This window comes from Ptychodera flava, chromosome 6 (genome assembly GCF_041260155.1).
Source record: "Ptychodera flava strain L36383 chromosome 6, AS_Pfla_20210202, whole genome shotgun sequence".
Taxonomy (NCBI): Eukaryota; Metazoa; Hemichordata; class Enteropneusta; family Ptychoderidae; genus Ptychodera; species Ptychodera flava.
The window spans coordinates 28,466,863-28,482,219 of NC_091933.1; the positions used below are offsets into that span (position 1 = coordinate 28,466,863).

Below are 15,357 nucleotides of genomic sequence, written 5' to 3' on the forward strand. Positions count from 1 at the left end.
AATTGTAACTTTGTTCTTTGGTTATCGTTGCATCTACAAACTATTTTATTCTGTTATTATCTTCATATAAATGTACACGCGCATATGGAGTTCATCCTTATTGAAGTCAGTTGTAGACGTCAAATAGAACTGTGATGTACATTTGTAAATGTGCAAGTTCAGTTTTAGAGGACCATCTTCATTGTAGCCAATCCATTTTAGTAGAATCGAATTTCACCAAAACTTTTGGAACTTTTATCTGCACTTTTGTCATAAAAAATAAAGCGAGGTTAGTGGCGGTTATTTTACTCCATATGTCATAAAAATGGTGTGGCCATGATTCAAGTATGAGGACTGAATATGTCGTGTTATGTTATGGAGGGGGGGGGGGTGATAGGTACTTCATTTTCATTTCATTTTATTTCACCAGGGGAAAGCTTACACAACACAGTGAAGTAATAGAAATATACAGTGGAACCAATGATACAGCAGTGCTAATGATTACACTGAATAAATGACCCTGGTGAGGACCATGGAAATAGTTCATTCAAACTAATCAAGTCCATGGCCCAAAACTAGTAAAGATCATGATTCAACATGACTTTCAGGTGACAAAGCAGTGGAAATAAGGACACCTTTAAATAAGGATACATTTAAATGGATTTAACAAAAACAATTTGCCAAAACTTTAGAACTATTATTCAAGTCTTTGGTGCATCTTATTATAAGTTGATGCAATATCATAAACATAGATGATATTTGCTATCCAATTGTTTCACTTCTAACTCTTCTCATTGAATCATAATGTTTCCTTGACACTTATTTCAAAGGTTAACAATCTGGCGACTGAGTTATATGTTAACTCGCCTGAACTAGGGATACTTATTTACACTGTATCCCGTGATCGTGAGTGTTGTTTATGCTAGCGGCAAAGATCAATCGTGTCTACACTAGTAAATTTATGATTCTGCTTATCTCCATTCTCAGTCGGCACTTACTGTTCGTATCAATATGTCAACCCTGTTAGACATACCTGAGCGACATTCTACAGCCTGTAAATTCTACAACCTTTAACAATCTTTACTACAATTACATTGGGCAAACTTCAAATGGGGCTCATTGGTTGTGGGGCAGACCTCTCCAGTAATTCTCCGACAATGTTGTTGATACAAGTGACTTTTTACGCTTGGTGACGCTACAAACTGATGATTACAGCCAGCGAAAGTGTACATACAATTTTGGGCATATCTGCTTTCCCTATATCAGTAGATGCCGTGCTTGATACGAAGAATTATATGATTCACTAAGGCAAAATTTCTTCAGGGATATTCTTTTTGTATGCAAATTACACGATGATGAATAATTATCAATTAAGCATAATCATGCACCACGCTTCATTTATGGATGTGCAGTAGAAAACCTCTCCGCTGTGCGTTCATTGGATCTACAATGCTTATATTTATTTCATGTTACTTTTGACATGCAAGAAAAGCCCATGATGACTTACCCTGTGGTATATTCATGGCGCATACAGTTATTCCTGATATGATATCACCCGGTAACTGCTTCCTGACCACGTAATTTGGCAACCACTTTATGATCGGAAAGATTGCCGTCATGCAACCGGTACAACACTGTCCACTGCACTGACACCTTTTAAGCTTCCTTTTCAATCTCTGTATGTATGAAGCGTCTTTGTTAGGAGACTCCTCGTAAACCGACTGGAAGGTTTGCTGTGTGTAGACGGGCCTCTGTATTCTGAAACTCTTCATGGTGATTCCACCTTGACTGCTTTCGTCAGACAGTTGGTCAGCATCCCTTGTCTCGTTGTATAAAGGGTTGGTGTATACATCCCTTTCTTCTTCCGACATTATCAAACTGCCTGTCTGACATTCTTTCTCCTCTTGAAGAGGGTGAAAGTTGCCATTGACCAATGTGCACTCTGAGCTGCTGTCCGTCAATGTCATCATGCGTTATATCATCGACCTATGTTCAATTAAGGCTGACCATTGATCTTGTCGTGACCGATAAACTTGTTGTGGATTTCTTATTGATACTTGGATTGGTCTTTCCAACAGCCCACTTTACTGAAAATAAGTTGAAAAATAAAAGAAACTAAAGCATCAAAATAAACAAAACAAAATCATATTCACTGTATTGTGAGTGGTATATTTGTGAAGGCACGTCGGCGGGAGAATATTTGAACAGACTTCCACTGGAGGAATGTGACGTGTAACCAATATGGTGATCAGTATGCCTTACACAAAACATTTCACTAATTCCCCTTGCAACAAAGTAAATTTCATGATAGGTTAGACGGCGCAGATATTACTGTAAGCAAATACAACCTGTTGGATATACTGATGTACACATTAGTATCCCTTCTGTATGCTAAGACAGTGAAACAATGATAGTCATATATATTGTGCAGTTGAACAATAGGGGTGTAATTTCTGAACAATTGAGAATAGATTTACCAGCCCGTAATATAATCTTATAAAGTACAAATAAGAAAAACAGTCTCTGTTTTTACCTCGGTCTACAGGCGTCATTTTGACTAGACAATAGCTGTACAGAGAGTTCAGAGTTTCAATTGCCGATGGCACTAAATCATCAGTATGAAGTGACAGTTCTCCTAATCGTCTCCCTAGTCCCACCTCTTATGCAAGAATACACGATCTTCTTGCTCCTAGCTTTAACCACGGTTGTGGGGTAGAGTAACTGTGCTTTAAGGTGCAGATATCTCTAACCGATCTGAGTTTTCCCATCGTAATCGACACACTCTGTGCCGTATGGAGAGTAATATGACATGGTGAAGAATCCGGCCCAGTAACCAATCGAGATGCAAAGCGTCGTAATCTACCAAAAAGCAAGTTACTTTTGCAATACTTTTTTGTCTATAACTTGTGGTCGCTTATTTCAGAGCTTATAGAGTAAATAAAGTTTTCACAGGCTTATTTTTTTAAATTGAAAATTTAATTTTATTCGTAGAATTTCAAGTGTCCATAAATATTGGGAAATTTGTTTCTTTAGAACCAAATTTTGCATGGTGATCCGTGATTTGTACTGTTGATTTTGCTAGAGGATAGTTTTAACCCCCAAATTTTGCATGGTGATTCGTGATTTGTACTGTTGATTTTGATAGGGGATGGTTTTAACCCCCAAATTTTGCATGGTGATCCGTGATTTGTATTGTTGATTTTGATAGAGGATGGTTTTAACTCCCAAATTTTGCATGGTGATCCGTGATTTGTACTGTTGATTTTAATAGGGGATGGTTTTAACCCCCCCCCCCCAGAAAACTTGATAGGGCATGGTTTTAACCCCCAAATTTTAATGGTGATCCATGATTTGTACTGTTGATTTTAATAGGGGATGGTTTTAACCCCCCCCCCCGAAAACTTGATAGGGCATGGTTTTAACCCCCAAATTTTGCATGGTGATCCGTGATTTGTACTGTTGATTTTGATAGGGGATGGTTTTAACCCCCAAATTTTGCATGGTGATCCGTGATTTGTACTGTTGATTTTGATAGGGGATGGTTTTAACCCCCAAATTTTGCATGGTGATCCGTGATTTGTACTGTTGATTTTAATAGAGGATGGTTTTAACCCCCAAATTTTGCATGGTGATCCGTGATTTGTACTGTTGATTTTGATAGGGGATGGTTTTAACCCCCAAATTTTGCATGGTGATTCGTGATTTGTACTGTTGATTTTGATAGAGGATGGTTTTAACCCCCCCCCCCCAAGAAAACTTGATAGGGCATGGTTTTAGCCCCCAAACTTTGCATGGTGATCCGTGATTTGTACTGTTGATTTTAATAGGGGATGGTTTTAACCCCCCCCCCAAGAAAACTTGATAGGGCATGGTTTTAACCCCCAAATTTTGCATGGTGATCCGTGATTTGTACTGTTGATTTTGATAGGACATGGTTTTAACCCCCCCCCCCAAAGAAAACTTGTGCAAGAGTGTAAGTCTTTCAATTTCGAAAAGCATACTACCTTAAAGGAAGTGAATTACCAAAGCGTCATTCATCAAGTGAATTCATAAAGCGTCTTAGCGTCGAAAGAATATCTCTAACGTTTGACCTGATCTAAGTATCGTTTTAGATCGTGTCTAATTATGCAGACGTTTTCCTGTTAATGTGCCTTTTAAGTGATTTCAGCGTGATCAGTGTTCATTGGTGTCACACAGGAAAATTCCAGAATTGTCCATACAAGAGCTGTGTTTTGCACTTATGCCCACCCAGGCGTCCGTGCGATAGTTATTTACATAAACCATCCTTCTATTGTGATAAGAATTCATGATCTTATGTACAATTGTGATGAAGTTCTAGTTTTCTTTGAAATTTATATATTTTGATCAATTTTGGTCTTTTGCAGAAGATAATTCTAGAAAAGCACTATGCTGGACTTTCTAGTAATTTCCTTGAATGTTAACAAGTTTAGTTTTTACAATACTTTTCCACTTATTACGACTTTTTCCGTAACTTTCAAAACCCGCTTGTCGAAATTTCATTTATAAGCATTTCCCCAGAACCACGGTGAAACTCTCTCAAATACCAAGGCTGCGTTCACAAACATCTCGGGGAGGGGATGGGGTTGTGAGAGGTATTTTAAAAATCACGGATATGTTTGGAAGAGGACTGTTGCATGTCATGGATGTGAAAGGAGGACTTGAATAATGTAATGTTTCTGATTCGAAGTATATAACGAAACGTCAAACAAAAATAAAATGTAACAAAAAACTCTTGATGCATTTTATTGTACACATCTATATTAGAGCACACGTTTTTACACCCACAACGGTCAGAACTAAACACTTTAAGTACTCCACCCGTTTTTGCTCTGTCAAGAGAAACATTTCTTAAGAGCAGTACAATCATAGTGATTCAGATGATTGAGAACTAAAAATTTGTAGTGTCCGATGTAAAACAACCTCATGGATAACAGGGAACGACATACATTCAAACACGATATGCAGGTACAATGATGCACAGATTCATTACAATGTGTAAGTTTTTTTCGGCAGGTGAGGGGAGATCACCTGTTATCACAGTTTGGCTTTTTTGCAAAAAAAAGATGACACGCATTGTCGGGTGCAAATATAAAAAACTGAAACATGTCTAAAAGTTTTTTGGGCCGAAAAAAAAATCAAAATTCCCTAAAAATGTCGATTTGGAGACATTGAGTGTCAGGAATGTGAATCTTAGTTTGTACACTGAGATCAGTCCTACGAAGCCGGGGAACATGTGATATTTAGATTTTGCATTCGTCTCTCCCTTGTTCTCGCATTCGTGTTTGTTAACATTAAGAATTTACAACGTATCTGCCAGTGCGAAAAGGTCAAGGCCGTGTTTCGATTGGTGAGTGTTTGTTTGGCATACTTCTACTGAATGAGCGTGTTTGTGGCGTTTGTAATTGTTTGCCGTTTTATCTATGTTTGCCTTACAATCAAGCTATGGCTGACATCGGTACAACCTACAGGCCTGCCAGTTTCCCAGTCTGAACTTTCGATGACACGAGCGGCGAGACCACGATCCAGGCAGGCTCGAACATTATCATGAAAATTTGTTCCTCTCGTTTTCCTGGTTAGCTTTAGATATATCATCGTAGGATCTCACAAAATTTCACTGACACTGCAGACCAAACATGTGTCATTTTTTCTCCTTATCACAGTGTCTTTGTGGGTTAAGAAAATCCTAATTTCAATGGGCGATACACGATGCTTGCATGGAAAGCAGTGATTCTATAAAAAAGGTGTTACTCTAATAAACTGATTATTGCGTAGAGACTACAATACATGGAAGTGGTATCTTGTATCTCAATCGTGAACACAGGGTGCCAATCGTCATTTCTCATTTACAACCCTTGGCAGGGTTTTGTCTTTCCACAAGCAGAATTTCTGATTGCACAAGTTGCGAATCAACACTTGATGATCTGCCTGAGGTGTAACGTAATGTATCGAAGATTTCATCATCTCAACAGGTCGCTATTACTGCGATGAAAATTACACAGACCCGCCTTTCATAGAATCATTTGAACTTTGAACTACAGCTCTGGACGATACTGACCGAATTCGGAACGCCGACCAGGCTTAATATGCCAAACGCATCTGAAGGGGTTCCATGCTAAAACATAGTGAGCGTAGAAGTTGGCATATGTCTAAAATTTGGATTTTTTTCCGGACCTGAACACAGACGCTCGTAACATTGCACGGAAAACGGTAGGGCAGAAAACCTTACAGGCGAGACCCAACATCAAGTCATAGCTCAGTATATCTTCATATCACCACAATGGCTCGGTCTTCGGCCTCGCCTATCATATTTCCAACCCCGACCGATTATCCCTGCAAAGTTGCGAGCGCCTATGGACCTGAAAAGATGACGAAATATTCGTTATCGATATATCCCCTATATATTGGCGATTTTATGAAGATTGATTGATATGTCCCATTTTGCAGAGGTGATGAAAAATTGTCAACAATCTATTATCATATCTACTATCTAGATCGTTACTTTACCTTCAGAACAATACGTTGTAAAACTCATGCGTGCACTGACTCAGAGATATTTCATGTAGCGACAGCATCATAAATTATTTTCAGACATGAGCTTGAAGATTCCAAAATACTCGACATGATTATTCCCAACATGTGCGGCACGTCTCTTCTGTAATTGTCTGATATTTGCCAATCTGACGGCATGGAACTGCCATTCAAGTGGTGTACAGCAGCTAGCCAGACAAATCATTCCGGTATACGTTGCCAGATCATTGAGCAAACTCTCGTTTTTTGTGTTTTTTCTTTGAGGGAATAAGCTTAATATTTTGAAACAAATCAAGGCCCGAAACGACTTGCCATTATTAATGTTCTTCGCCGTTCATACACGGGGTAGAACTCAAGAAAGATTCCTACCGCCATGAACACACATTATGCAAAAACCATACCCTATACCGTAATCACCCAAACACAGGCCTTAGCCTTTATTGGCCCATATCAGATTGTTTGTCCACTTTATCTCAACTTGATAAAACTTTAAAAGGAAAACGGAGGACTACAGTATCGTTAACAAATACAAATGCGATAACATTAACCATTGGCAGTAAACGAGCGGTCTATGCATTAACAAGGCATTACAATCAGTGATTGTGAATATCGGAGATTTGTACCAACATTATATGGTCAGCGCACCAGTAGTTTGGTTAATCTGTTTAGCGTTTTTCACCTTATGTTAGTTTTAGCTGAAGGTAGTTATATTATCCCCCACCCAAAAAACACATATATTCCAAACATAAGCGACCTGGTGGTCAACAGAGCCCATATGTGATACAAACATGCAGTACAAGGCAACTGTACATGTGATAAATGTGTGTAAAAAATCTAAAAGATACAAATTTCACCGTAATTTCAACTGATCTTACTCAGAATACCCTATGGAACCAGCATACCAAATTCCAAAGTAATTGATTTTGCTATGGAATTAATACATACTTCCGTGATTTTATCTGGTGTGTGATGGAAAGTTCATGAATATTCATTTCACTAATTCACACCTATTACCGCGAAACAGGATGACTTTGTATCATATGTTGTTGCTTCGATGGTGTACATCGGACACTTTGATTGTAAAATGTTCTCAACTTGTTTCAAACTTTACTTTCCAGCAGCAAGTATAGTCAGAGGGAAAAAATCACCTACTCGAACAAAAGGGTGGCTCTCCATAACACATTGATATAAATGCTGCAGACTTAATTTGGCGCTGCACGTAATACCACGTATTTTTGCTCAAAATCACCTTTTTGCAAAGATTCTACCCAAAATATACCCCTTCATCCGTCTAGTAAACTATTGCTAACATACTAAACTTTAGATTCTGTCAGTGCTTTTTGAAAATGTATAGTGTGAAGAGGTTTCCTTCTCATCTTTGATGAGAAATACTCCTTTGAAAAATAAACTATGTTTGTTAAGTGCAACTCCATCTTAAGTCAGAATATCAATTTGGAAACCAGAAGTTTTGTGTACGAGATGACTGAAGCTTGGAATTCAACATATATGCTAATATTTCATTGAAATTTCTTTCCTTCCATTTAATATTTATTTCACGTTGAAAGTGGATCAGTGTATCTATAAATATTTGAACTAGTAATTCTCATTGTCCAAAGTTTCAGTAGTTTCTGCTGAATGTATCACTTTTTGGTACTTTTGAATGTACCCTGGGTACCACATACAAGGTCAGATCTCTTGGTGTGGCATTCCCATTTCATAGATATCTTGACAAAGAGTGAAGCTTTTACTTCAAAATGTGTATTTGATGTATCGTGTATTACTCATGACACCCGTAAAAAACAAAAATGTAAATTATTTTTAAATCTTATAGTGAAGGATTTTCTTAGTCTAGTATCTAACCTCAGATTTCTGACCTGTTACCGACAAAAATATTTTTGAAGGCTACATACAGCACCAGGCAAGGATTTTGTTGGTTCTTCCAGGTTCAAAGTTATGTCATCAAGAGTCTCATGGTTCATATTATCTTATTACTTAGCAGTGATCTTCTTCTTCAGTATCCTTGAAATCGTTTTAAGAGTACTCGCCTCTATAAGTAAAGTTGGAAACAAGTTGAGAGCATTTAAGGCCAAAGCGTCTGATGTAAACTTCTGGTTAGACTGGTACAACAACATCTAGTGCGTAGTGATCGTCAAATATGAGGTAGTCTTCGCTGTACGACCTTGGCTTTGGGTTTTTTCCTAGTAAAACATGTTGTCTTGTCCCTGAGAAAATTCTTACACAACAATTACCTGTCAATGTAGTATTATTATTTTTTTTCTTCTAGCATTATAGGAAGTCGGAAATAGACAAAAAATATACCGGCTGTTCTGCTCGTGTGGACTGACTTCATTTGGCAAAATCCGACTTCGGATATATATCGGCAACTTGAAAAATTGCCCAGCCGATCTCGCTGTACCTAACTTTCAAACTGAGATTATATTTTCCCGATTTTTGGAAAATGTTGCATTTTGTCGTCCTCGCCAACCTTATGTTGGACTCCAATAGTGATGAAATGTTATTTTACAATTAAGGTTTCAAAATAATAGCTAGGGAGGCCAGGAAGAATAAATCAACTGTTCCTCGGAATCGCCGCTTCTACTTCAGCCGATTTGGATTGGTTTTTTTTGAAATTGCGCAAATGTTCAACCCCGCCTTACTGTCATTGTTTTACTTTTAGAGCTTTTTTGTTGTAGATATTTTAAGTTTTTTTGTTTTATTCTGGAAGCATGTGGAAATGCTCAGAATTGATTCCATCTACATTACCTATAGTTGTAATGCCTCTGTTTCTGTGGACAGTTTGTAAACCCTATACTTCAAGCTATCAGTAACAATAAAGATCGAGGGAGATTTTGCTGGTTCGTAAAAAGTCGCTCTCTGCCTCTAGCTTAATGCGGAAAGTTTGAAGACTTTTCATCAGTATGAAACCGCTGCATTCTGTCATCATTCTGTCTTTGGTTTTGCATTCTTTCAGCCAACTTTGTCGACTTGTCTCGAAATCAATGTATAAAACGGAGATCTTAATTTTCACATGTCTCAAAAGCCTGAAAGTTTTATCCTTATTTTCTTAAGGTTTTCCGTTATCGCTAGAGTCAGCTGTCGGACGAGAATTTCATACGTGTATTCGCTGTCTGAATTCTTCGGTTTCTTAACCGAAATTTTACGGTGCCGATTTTTCATGGCTTTGTAGATTTCATATCTCAGTAAGCTTTACAAATTCGGCGCATATACTTGCTTATTAATTTCGGAATTGCGCAGACGACACTAATACTCCTACGTGTAGCCATAGTTACTATAAATTCTTTACGGGTGACAATTGTACAAAGTAAGGCGAACAAGCCCGAAAAGTGACTCACTGAAGTAGTTAGCATTTTGTGATATCTGATCATTAGAGTTTACAACATTAAAGTAAAGTAAATGTATTTGCTTCGCAAGTGTGGTACGAATTGAAGGGCGGTCACCGTGTAAAAATTAACATTATGTGAAAATCACGCCAACTTGATATGCTTTCCAAACGTTTTGCACCAAAATCATCGTTAACATGAATAAATCCCGACAATGAGTAAGAAAAAAAATCAAGTTCTGTTTCTCATCCTCGATCTCTAACAAAACTGATGCGTTTCCCAATTTTCTAATTTTATTTACATTGTTACAAATTCGTTCATTTTGTTTAGCTCACAAAATTCTACTAGAAATATGAAAATCACGAAAACATACAGTACATTTCAGATTAGTACCACAACTCAGTGAGTGTGAGATAGACATGTTGCGTGTGCAATATACACGGTCAGCATGGGTATCACAACACATTTCGAAGTCACCGACTTATTCATTAATTACAGTAAACCAGGGTGGGACAACTCTGTCACTGTGTAGACTGATAACGCTTGATTTCAATTGGTCTACAGTGTAGTTGTTCTAGTAACAACGGCTAAAAGTTGAAGGATTTGCTCCCAGCAAAACCGACAGACAAACATATCTGACTACACTGTACCTCACACATATTACAGAATGAGTAAATGAATTACAAAGACCTGAGTATACTTTGAACATTTATTTTATGAACATGAAGAAAATGTAATTTTTAATGGTTGAGGATAAAAACACCCGACAGCTATCCTGTAGACCAAGTGCTATCAACTGATCAGCTACCTGTCTAGACGGATTAATCTCAGGCTGTTTTACCATAATCAATGAAGGAATCATCATGACCTTTAAACTGTCGTGATACCCAAGCTATCGCGTATATCGTACATGCAACACATGAAATGCGCTGTAAGGCTGTGTTCACAAATGACGGTTGGGGAGGGGGGCTGGAGGAATCGCGATTTAATCTTTTTTTCAGACCCCCTCAATACCCTCAAAAATTTTCAAAGTGCCCCCATCTATATGATCAAAAGTTTACAAGTCCCCCAAATAAAAATCATATAGCCGAATATTTATTAGGGATGCAAGCAAACAAAAAACAAACAAGTATTGGGCAGTAACTGTTCTACTCGCAGATGTTCGACACTACCTGTTATTAGCAGTTTGTAGACTGAGCCATATTCCTAAGGCAAGTTCTTAAACTTATTCATTTTAAACGCAAGGACTTTTTGGATTTATCAGGCAAAGCCGACTTGAGTTAATCCAACTCTGGCCAGGTCGATTGCATCTGCTGAAGAGCACTCAAAATGACGATCATGAGAGGGTATGGAAATTGGGAATTTCTGGCTACATCAGATGTTACTTATAAAAGTTTTACAAAATTGACAATACTGGAAGGTTAAAATAGTCCATCTATAAACCTTTTAATCTCTAAAATTTTTGGTGTAATAATGGCATTTAGTCACACATTTTCTCATTTAAATTAGAGTCTTTAATTTGCAAAGTTTTACAAAAATTTGTGGTATTTTACGATGAGAATGTGAAATATTTAGAAATATTTTCTTTAATTTTTGATTTTTCTCATATGCCAGAATTCAAAAATCCCTTATAACTTGCAAGTATCCTGGTCTTCCGTGTGTTGCTCTCTCGCCTGATCTTGTGTACAAGTATGTTTCACTGTCATGAGCGTCACATGACCCGAACTCTTCTTCAGCTACTTCATAGTTAGAGCTAGATCTCTGTCACTGTCGGTATGCAGTGACAGTGACACTGCCCGTAGGTAGTATCAGGGCAATAGCTGTATTAACTTTGATAATTTTGACAATAATTTTGTTCAGTTTATACAACTGCGTTCTTGTTCTTCTCCCTACAGCATGTTGAACTGTACAGTACAGCTTGCCAACACAGCCTGTGAATATGTACCGCGCATTTGTATCATTGACGAATGACGTTATTAAGTCTGGACTCTAATTTAATTATCACCCAATATTTATTTATGCAGGCTTTTGTCGACAAACTGAATATTGCGTGTTTCAACATGCTGTAGAGAGACAGCAAGAAACTATTTGATATATTGCATAGAAATATTGAAAAAAATTATCAACGGTTGCAACTTCTGCCCCGATACTAGGTCTACTTGTTTATTTTTTTGCGAAAATTCATACATTTTTAGAAGACAAAAGTACTGAAATGCGACAAAATGGTTGTAGATCTTGTTTAGTTATTGCTAACATTAGAACAATTGGATGACTTTAAAATGTTAGTGAATTTTCATTGAATTACCCACCAAACTTTGGAATCATAAAAGTAAACGGAACCCCAAAATTTTCAGGTCCCCCCATAGGCAGAACAAAACTTTCAAGTCCCTCCTCTACTACCCCAAAAATTTTCGATCCCACCCTGAATTCCCCCAGCCCCCCCCCCCTGCAACTGTTTTTGTGAACACAGCCTAAATGCTCACCTGCAGCGGAAATGGTGTACCGTCTTGGCGACAATTTTACAAGTTAAAACAATGGAGTTAGTACATATGGGCCTAGGGCCTATATGACACAACATTTTCTGTCGTCCAGTAGCGTCATTATTTTGTGTTTCATTGTTTGATTATTTTTATATTGTTCAAAAGAATCGGCAAAAACCAGACCTTAGAAAAGTTTCTCTAGGGTCTTTGGGAAAACAAAACAAAACAAAACAAAACAAAACAAAACACAGACGCAATGCGGCTGGTCTAGCTCAACATGCTCAGGGATGGTACACAAATCCTTTCTTTTTTGGCCAAATTATATAACTTCTAGTCAGAACAACAGAAAACTGCATGAATTAATCCGAATAACTTACATGGTAACACTAACTTTGTCGAAACGCAGGTTCTTGTGTCTATTACTGCTGCACTGTGATTCCACCGTCGTGCCAACATCGAGTGAGGAGGTTGTTTTTTTGCTCTGCTTGATATGTATCTTCTCATTAATTACGTCCCATGCTACAGCGCCCTCTTGCGTCGGGATATTCCACGGACCCAATACTCTCTTGCCGCTGTGGGGAAAAGGAGGAAAATAACTTTGGATATAGAATTGACTTTTCCTTGCTTTGATCTATGATGTTCCTCCTTGTATGTTTATTTGCCACAAGAGTAACCTCTCTTTACTTCACAAGATGTCACTCCAGCCTGACCTCCCTCAGCTACGGTCCGGGGTCACCGAGGTTTTGACAGGCTTTATTGTTTTGAAATTCAGGCCAAATTTTCTAGGTCACAAAGTAAGTGTCAGGAACAGAAGTCTCGGTCATCGTATTCGACTCCCTGCTTCTCGTGAGTTTAAAAATCCCTACGTCACAACAACGTGTTGCCTCCAGAGTCATGGTGTTTTTGCCGCGAAAGTGAAAGTTGTAACATGTCGTCATCCAATTTGTTCTTGCAAACTATCTGTTTGACGCAAGAAAACAGCAACATTGGACGTTATCTCACTCGTCTAATGACAACATTTTGCGAAGGGTTTTCGGCAGCTGCTCCTTGGCCAACACAACATGTTGCGATTTCGGCCTCAATGTTTGTCGTAGGAAGACGCATGTTTTTATGCAGCGAGTGTATGTCAATGGCGTCATTCTTGAAACTTTGGTGTTACTCAATTTTTTGACGAACGTAAGTGGACGTGATGAAATCCCATGAGTTGCGTACTTCCCCTGGCATAAGTTCTAGACTAGTCATTCAGAGATGCATATCTATCGATGCCAGTGATGTCGCCGACAAAGTCCAACTGTTGTGAAGCAGCGAAAAAAATCATCTTATTTCATTTTATTAATGTTCATCCTCTGAACGTAAAAACATTGTTTTTCTGCCGATGTTTAACTCGTCTCAATACATTTTCAAAATTATATCACGTGAGTAAAAGCCAACACCCCTCTATTTATGAAAGTCGTAGGCGCCGGAACCCAGCGGCCGTAATCAGGCCATGTATGGTGGGTTCATGGTCGGGCTATGTTTGAAAAATTGGATTAAAAGCAGACACTTGTAAATATCAGTTATGGCCCTTTATTTACAGGAGTCAATCACTGTCATAAATCAGCCAATGTTACCCGATAAAAAAAACAAAACACCATGTACCGCGTCCTTTGTGTGAATTGCGGTGAACAGAATACTGAGAAGAAAACTCAAACGCGCGCGACCGGTTGTCACACGTAAGTATGACCAATTAACACAAAATCCAAATGTGGTATTAAACAGATGACCCTAGCTCTGCCCAGACCAGGCTCTTAATGCTCACATTCAGCTGTAATCATACACTGTAGAAACTGGGTCTATGCTTTGATCTATCCGCCAACCTTGGCCGACATTTTATTCTTATCATAAGAGATCACAAGGATCATTCAACGTCGGGTAAGGTGTTTACGCTCACATTTCACAACATCTCGCGGGGCTGTAAACACTAATATAATCTCCTGACAGGGTCAACACAGTGGCCATTGTTTGTGCGATGTTTACGGGCAGATTGCAGTTTGCCAAGCAGCCTTATACCTCCTTTGCGTACAAAGTCAGCATTTTTTAGTACCGAAAATGAAGTCAATATGGCGACAACTTTTAAGAATTATTATCCAAGGTACATCACTGGTAGTGAGACTCATCTATTGATTTCTTTTCATGTGACAGTGGTTTCATTGAGAAGAACAGCTTTGTTCCGTTTACAAAATTATGGTTGATGGGCTAAGAGCGGCCCGATAGTTAAATTTAAATAAATAAATATAGGCTACATTCATACCAAAATCGATTAATTCAAGTTTTAGAAACACTTTTCAACTCCTGTGTGCATCTTTAATAAATGAAAATGTAAGAAAGGTGAGTTGGGACCGAACTTGGAGATCCGTCCCTCTACGGCGCTCCCTACGGTCCCTCTCCTTAGTATGAAGCACCAAATGCACATTATACAGGTAAATCAATACGCCTGGATGTACACCACGTACACGTAATGAACGCGAGACATGATTTCAAATCTGCCACGCATTATTGCAGCAGTTACATTCATTCATACACGCGCACATATGTGTCCATGTACATACATCACGATCCCTCGCATTGATACATAGATACATACATGGTACATACACAGACATGCATACATACATACATACATACATACATACATACATACATACATACATACATACACACATACACACATACACATACATACATACATATACATACATACATACATACATACATACATACATACATACATACATACATACATACATACATACATACATACATACATACTTAAATACATACATACATACATACATACATACATACATACATACATACATACACACACACATACACACACACATACATACATACATACATACATACATACATACATACATACATACATACAAAAATGAACTCAGATATGTGTTCAACATGTATATACGGACATAATACGCGGTTACATCCATGCATACACATATTCATAC

General features: G+C 38.1%; 1 protein-coding gene across 1 annotated transcript in view; it reads right to left on the reverse strand.

The window, feature by feature from the left end:
* Positions 1 to 12,922, reverse strand: part of LOC139135412 (prestin-like) — a 30,452-nt gene extending 17,530 nt beyond the window's left edge. The window contains exons 1-2 of the mRNA XM_070702790.1: positions 12,727 to 12,922; positions 1,487 to 2,066 (exon numbers count right to left, since the gene is read on the reverse strand). Of these exons, the coding sequence (XP_070558891.1) occupies positions 1,487 to 1,949 (463 nt within the window). The 5' untranslated portion in view covers positions 1,950 to 2,066; positions 12,727 to 12,922. The remainder of the gene's footprint in view (positions 1 to 1,486; positions 2,067 to 12,726) is intronic.
* Positions 12,923 to 15,357: the final 2,435 nt, after the last annotated feature.